The sequence below is a fragment of the Sinocyclocheilus grahami genome, unplaced genomic scaffold (genome assembly GCF_001515645.1).
Source record: "Sinocyclocheilus grahami isolate Dianchi unplaced genomic scaffold, SAMN03320097.WGS_v1.1 scaffold603.1, whole genome shotgun sequence".
Taxonomy (NCBI): Eukaryota; Metazoa; Chordata; class Actinopteri; order Cypriniformes; family Cyprinidae; genus Sinocyclocheilus; species Sinocyclocheilus grahami.
The window spans coordinates 120,010-127,629 of record NW_015505782.1 but is presented as its reverse complement, the minus strand read 5'-3'; the positions used below and the strand labels follow the sequence as shown (position 1 = coordinate 127,629).

Here is a 7,620-nt window from a genome sequence, read left to right as displayed (position 1 = left end):
AGTTTTATTTTACTTTTGTTTTTAATGCTGGTGTAACATATTGTGAGGTTGTTTTCACACTGATCCAACATTTCATTGCTTATCCTTCCAGGTTCAAAATGATCAAAATAAAAAAATACTGAAAAAGTATTTTCAGTTTTTGTTTTAATTTTAGTTTAACTTTTAACAATTTTGTTATGTTGTGTATCTTTCATTGGTTAGTTATTTTTGTATATATTTATATTTGATATAGTTTTATAAGCTACATTTTTATGTAGTTTTATAAGCTATATTTTTATATAGCTTTAATTTATTTTAATTTAAAATAAAAAAAGGAATCATTTTTATTTTATTTTATTGTATTATTTTATTTTCATGTAAGATTTGTATTTTATTTTACTTCAGCTTTATCTTGAATTGCTGGAAATGATTTTTAATAGTTTTAATCAACAGCAGTCATGACATTTCAGTAAAATTCAATGAAATATATACAATTGATTTAATTGTAATAAATGTTCCATTTTAATTTTCAATTACATTTATTTATATTTTGTATTGTATTTATATATCTATTTTCAGTTAAATTTTGTGATCTATACCATGACCTTATAAAATTAAAAAAATATATTAATTTACAGTGAAATTATTGATAACTAAAATGAGAGTTGTTATAGTTGGAGTATTTTATACATTAGTGTGGTGTATATTAGGCTGCTATTAGATCTTATTTATCTAATAACTACATTGCAGCTGATTATATCATTAATTTAGCAATGGCAGTAGTACACCGACCTCACAGAATCAGTATATATTTTGGCTTTTATGTGATTATGTAATCCGTTTAGTGTGTAACCAGAATGACATTCAGACACATTGCCAGAATCCCTCCGTCGTGTGTGTGTGTGTGTGTGTGTGTGTGTGTCCTCAGAGCCCTTGGCAGCTCTGCCCGTACCCGTAATCCAATCAATGAGGGCCACAGCGGTGCCATGGCAACCACCCAGCTTCCGTGACGACCGCATCACTTTCACACCCTGTTTGTTAGATTATGAGAGCGTGTGTCATGTCTGGGACAGTGACATGGTGCAAGTTTTCTTCTAAAATATGTTAAATATGCAATTCCTCTGTGATGAAAACTGAGCATGTCTTTGGTTTTCTTTTGATGCATTTGTGGGATATAAAGTAAAAAATACAGGTTAGTTTTTAAATATTATTAATGTGTAATAATTTTTGTCAGTCAAGTCATGTGACAGGAATAAAACAGGAAATTACATCACAGAGAACTCTTACAATATCATTTATTTTACTTATTTGATGAAAACTTATTAAAAAGTTATTCATTATTCAGTAACACACTCCTGTTCAAAAGTTTACGGTTTGTAAGGTTTGTAAATGCATTCATTCATGCATTTTTAATGTATCTTCTGCTCTCCAAGGCTGCATTTATTTGATCAGAAATACAGTAAAATTGTAAAATATTATTACAATTAAAATATCTGTTTTTAATGTAAATGTATGTTAAAATATAATTTATTTCTGTGATCAAAGCTGCATTTCCAGCATCATTACTCCAGTCTTCAGTGTCACATTTATTTGAAATAGAAATCTTTTGTAACTTTAAAACCTTTTAAAGTTTTATAACCTTTACTGTCACTTTTGATCAATTCCATGCATACTTGTTGAATAAAAGTAATCATTTCTTCAAAGAGAAATCTTACTGGCCCCAATCTCTTGAGCAGTAGTGTGTGTGTGAATGGTGTGAGTGTGTAGCACAGTATATGCAGTAAATGCAGCACTGCACTGCAGTTCTAGTGTGTGACGGGAATATTTAGTCTCGTGAAGGTTGAGCTGGATTTATACAGCAGGATCCAGGTCGGCTCCATTACACTCTCTAATCATCGAATAACAGCCGTGGGATTTTTATGCGTCTATAAATCAGTTTATATATCGCAGTATGCCGTGTATTGTGGGATTTTTATGAGCGTGAACTGTGTGTTTTGTGTCTGCAGGGAATCATTCAGAAGATCGTGGACATTCATAAGGTCAAACACGTGGCTTGTTTCGGGCTGCGTCTCACTCACGTTCCGTCGGGCGACATCCACTGGCTCCACCCGGATATGGGCGTGTCCCACGTGAGGGAGAGATACGAGCAGAACCGCCCACAGGACGAATGGAGGTAAATCATTCACACACGTTTCACACGCAATCAACATTCACACACACAAGAGGAGATCAAATACAGCGTCTAGTAAACCCAACTTTGACGGCAAATGGGCTCTGGTCCATCCTGTCTAAAATATTACTTAACCGTGAATTTAAAAATAGGGTTATTTTAGTATTTTATATTTTTTGTGCAGTTATAATATTTTGAATGATCTTTTATTTTTTTATATTTTCATTATGTTTATATTTTAGTTTAAATATTAGTAATTTTGTTATGTGTTGTTGTAATTTTATTAGTTTTTGTTGTGTTTTTATCTTTTAATAATTTATTTCACTTTCAATGTAGTAATTTTAGTATTTCAACTTCTGCCAAGGCATTATAATTTTCATTTTGTTTTTTTATGTTTAGTAAAAGTTTACTGTAAGGTATCATTAGTTATTATTTAATTCATTAAATGACTAATTAACACTGAGCAATACATTTGTTACAGTATTTATTAATCTTTGTTAATCTAACTTAATAAAAATATAACTGTTTACTGTTAGTTCATGTTAGCTCAGGTCCATTAAATAATATTAACAAAAATTCTTATTTTAATATTGTATTAAGTTAATATTTTTAAGAGTAATAAATACTTTTTTGTTTTAGTTTAAGTTTGAGTAATTTAATCATGTGCTTTTGTCTTATTTGTTTTATTATGGCTTTATAAAGGTAAAAATGCCCATAAAATGTAAAAATCTGTTTAAACTTATTGGAAAAGATTAACTTCTATCAGTTTGAACTGACCGCCACACAGAATATGAAGAATATTAAAAACGTTAGGAGTCAGCTGTCTTCGGCAGTCCTTAAGGTACCAGCACAATAACACACATATCGTCATCGATAAAATCCCAGAAAATATCGAGATATCATTTTTTGTCAATATCGCACACCCCTACTCTAAATTAGTGTTCCTGCTGCTGGCCTTGTCTTTGTCCATGTCCATGTGTGTGTGTTTTATTTGATCAGAGTCTGTGAGTTATTCCCTCACAGATGGTATTTTATGTCACCTCGTCTCTACCCACAATGCAGCAGGGGAGCCGTCAGGGCCGTGTGCCCCGTGAAGCAGCTGCGCGTCCATTCACCGCCGCTAATTCACTCGCAGCAGCTTTTGTTCGGTCACTCATAGCACAGAGACGCAGAGAAAAGAGCGGCGGTGATTTAAAATCCCACCTTTTAACTGCCCCGTACACAAGCTGCTGTTTGAGGGAAACGCTTGATTATCTCAAACTCTTGTAGGTTTTGAAGAGTTGTGATCTGATTACTTTTCCTTACTTTTGGTGGTTTTCTGCGTCCTGAGGCCCAGACCAGCATAAAACCTTCAGTTCGGCTCTTGATACAGCCAGAATGGTTTGCTTTGCAGCTTGTTCTGGTCAAGAATGGCCCGTTTAGACAGGAAGAATCATCTGACAGATATGAAAAGTGACTTTTTTTTTAGGACTGGATTCATCTGAAACCCGTGATACATCATTGCACAATAGTTTCTGCAAATGTTTGTACAATAACTGAGAAATTTGTGTGCAATGTGTGTGACTTTCTGAGCTTTCTGTTTATTCAAAAGTATTGCTTTTTTTATTGAACATAACTCATTAATTTTCTACCAAGCAAGTGCCTCAGATAAAACTCTTTTCCTGTTTCTACGTTTTAATGTCATAAACGTCAAAAACCGTGTCAGATCCAGTGATTTTAGCAGCATGGGAACTTGTAAACATGACTTTTTCCTGATAGATTTACACTTTTAATGCACACTACCATTCAAAATTCTGTGTCAGTAAGATTTATTCTCTTTTTTTTTTAAAGAAATGAATACTTTTATTCAGCAAGGATGCATTAAAATGATCAAAAGTGACAGTGAAGACATTAATAATGTTACAAGATATTTCTATTTTAAATAAATGCTGTTCTTTTGAACTTTCTTTTCATCAAAGAATCCTGAAAAATAAAATGTATCACAGTTTCCACAAAAATATGACGCAGCACAACTCTTTTAAACATTGATAATAATCATAAATGTTTCTTGAGCAGTGCATCAGCATATTAGAATGATTTCTGAAGATCATGTGACACTGAAGACTGGAGTAATGCTGCTGGAAATTCAGCTTTGATCACAGAAATAAATTACATTTTACTGTATATTCACATAGAAAACAGTTATTTGAAATTGTAATAATATTTCACTATTTTACTGTATTTTTGATCAAATAAATGCAGCATTGGTGAGCAAACGAGACTTCCTTCAAAAACATAAAAAAATCATCATTCCTGAATAATGAGATTTTCTCCTTACACTCGTCTCTTCTCTCTCTTCAGAGCTCATGTGAATCGGTGGGAAACCCCAGCCAGATTCCTTCCCAGCAATCTAATTACTGACATTCTGACATTGTACAGAGCATGATGTGTGCTCTTGTGCTCCTCATATGTCACAGTTTTCGTGAATCTCAGAGGCTGTGATCAGATCAGGCCGTTTGTTTCGTTTGTCTGTGGGTGAAGCGTCCCGCTCTCAGTGCTGATGTCATTCTTTAGGAGCTCTAATAACGCTCCTGCACGGCTGTCGGTGTTGTTGTGGCTTTGCGGAGGCGTTGATGGATCTCTCTTGCTCAGCGTTTGTGCTGAAAGGCAGATGAGCTCATGTTCAGATGGAGCTGGAAGAGGATCTAGTTCTTTCGCTGTAGGCAGGCGACTCTCGCTGCTTTGATTTCCTCTAGAGAGAAACATGAGTGATCACGTCCCAGCTACAACCAATCATGTGCTCACAAAATGACCTCATTATTAGGCCAGCAGAAAGCCTCACACGATTGGAATACCCATCGTTCCCAGTGCTGCACATGTCACATACAGTGTGTGTGTATATATATATATATATATATATAGTTTTATTTTTTATTGTTCAAATGAAAAATTATTTCATAATTATAATTTAATTACAATTTATGATTAAAATAGATTTATGTTTATTATATAAATAGATTTTCAGTTAGTTTACTTATATTTCAACACATTTTTGGGACATTTTTCTAATTAATTTTCTTAAGTTAATTTTATATTTTATTTAATAATACTTTTGAAAATGTTTGCCATATTTAAAAAAAATATATATATATATATATATATATATATAAAAACATTTATTATTAAAATACTATTAGAATGTATATATAATCCTTTTAATAGTTTTTTATATATATTTTAAGTACATTTAATTTATATACACAGTTTGATTTTCTGTTGAGATTTTTTGAGAGACTGTGTATTATTGTAAAAAGCACTATACAAATACATTTGACTTAACTTGATTTAAATATGTTTATATTGTCCAAATATCTTTCAAAAATGCATTTTACAATAACCCAAAATTTATTATAATATTGGAAATGTATTTTTTTTAATCAAATTTGGCATTTGAATGTTTCAACAAAATATATTTAGAATTTGAAAAATATTTCGGACTGTATATGTTGTACTGTTTACAACATGTATTTAGCATGGATTCGACATACAGTATATGTTGGCTAGAAAGAAATGTTTTTTTGCCGTGTAGAGTAGCTTCCCAACCTTAATGGTTTATTTGTTAGATATTTTAGCTAATTTGATTCTGCTTTCAGTCTACTTCTGTTTTTAGATCAGTTTGAATTTTATGAGCCTGAAAGTACAGAACACTTTCACAGTTTAACAGTGCAGAGAAGGCGCTTTTCCCAGCAGAGCTGCTTTCAGAAGTGTGTGAACTGCGCTTGAGCTCCAGCTTTCTTCACTGCTCAGGAACTGAGATTTGATCATTTCCTGAGCGAGGTCCAGGAAGTCAGGGAAAGCACTGAAGGATCATTTCCTCTGGAGTTTCAGCAGGAGACCCTTCAAATGAAGAAGCTGTACTGTTACAGACTGTGAAAAAGATCAGAGCACACACTGGAAAGAACAATCATACTGACCTGACAGTGATTTACGAGTGTCCTCACGATGGAGCAGTGATGAGCTGTGTGTTTGGAATCAGAATGACTCTAGTATTGATTTTTTGGAGTGTTTCGCTTATGTAGGGATCATGTGTGTGTGGCTTTGAGAGTGACACTAACTCACACTCACACTCACACACACACACACACACACAGACACACACACAGACACACACACACACCGGTTTGTTTTTGTGAAAAGTTGGGACATCCCATAGGCGTAATGATTTTTATACTGTACAGACCGTATATTCTATTGCCCTACACCAACCCTACCCCTAAACCTATGTTTCTGCTATTTCAGATTTTCAATACACTCCATTCTGTGTGATTTATAAGCGTTTTGAAAAGTGGGGACATGGGGTAATGTCCTGAAAAGTCACCTTCTCCTTGTAATACCTGTCATACCTTTGCCATTATACAAATTTATGTCCTCATTTGTCACAAAAACACGTGCACACGCACACACACACACACACCTCTCTCTTTTTTAATGTTTAATGTTCCACATTTTCTAGTTTTCTTTCTTTTTCTCCTTCAGTTTATTGTCATCCTTCGTAAGCATGACAATAACTGAACGTCAGTACTGCTAATGTGTTTGCTGCATGCAATACAAATAAAGCAGAGTAAAAAAAATTAAATAAAATAGGGTGCTTTTGTTACTTTTATCTCTTGTAAAGCATATTTGAGTACTTTTTAAAACATAGCAATAGTTCAAATCAAATGAACAAGTAAGAAATAAAATTATAATAAAATAGAAAAGTATAAAATAAGGTGATAAAACAATAATAAATTAAAATAAAAAATAATGAAATATATAGATAAAATAATGTGCTGTTGTTATTTTTATGCTTTTTGTTATACTGTTATTGTTATTTTTATCTCTTATAAAGCGTCTTTGAGTACCTTGAAAAGTGCTTGATAAAATTTATTACTATTATTATTATTTAAAGTAACATAACCTTAGTGAAAATCAAATAAACAAGTAAGAAGTTAGAGTTATACTTTATTGTCTTGGACTTAAAGCTGCTGTAATACAAAACAACCACCGTTCTATTCTATTCTGTTCTGTTCTGTTCTGTTCTTTGAAAATGTGCTCATTTGTCATTAATAGAATGCAAAATATCTTAGTGGTACTAAAACAGAGCTTAATTTTCTTTCAGCGCAGTGTAGTTCCTTAGTTTTTCTATTGATTTGGTGGAGAAAGATGAGGTTTCATCATGAGCTTGACTCTGTTATCAGCACAGGTGTGTGTGGGATGTTTAGGCACATGGTGATTTCTCCTGTCATGACTCTTTTATTTATCATGTTTTCTCTCTCCTCCTCAGGTATGAGCTAAGGATCCGTTACCTGCCCAAGGGCTTCCTCAATCAGTTCGCTGAAGACAAACCCACTCTCAACTATTTTTATCAGCAGGTGAGTGAAGGTGCCCTCATCAGCGTGTGTGTGTGTGTGAGTGTGTGTGAGTGTGTGTGAGTGTGTGTGAGTGTGTGTGAG

General features: G+C 33.3%; 1 protein-coding gene across 1 annotated transcript in view; it reads left to right on the top strand.

Annotated features, from left to right (window-relative positions):
- Nucleotides 1-1,985: 1,985 nt before the first annotated feature.
- LOC107557456 (focal adhesion kinase 1-like) overlaps nt 1,986-7,620 on the top strand; it is a 69,357-nt gene continuing 63,722 nt past the window's right edge. Inside the window, exons 1-2 of the mRNA XM_016240878.1 lie at nt 1,986-2,152; nt 7,452-7,539. Of these exons, the coding sequence (XP_016096364.1) occupies nt 2,094-2,152; nt 7,452-7,539 (147 nt within the window). The 5' untranslated portion in view covers nt 1,986-2,093. The remainder of the gene's footprint in view (nt 2,153-7,451; nt 7,540-7,620) is intronic.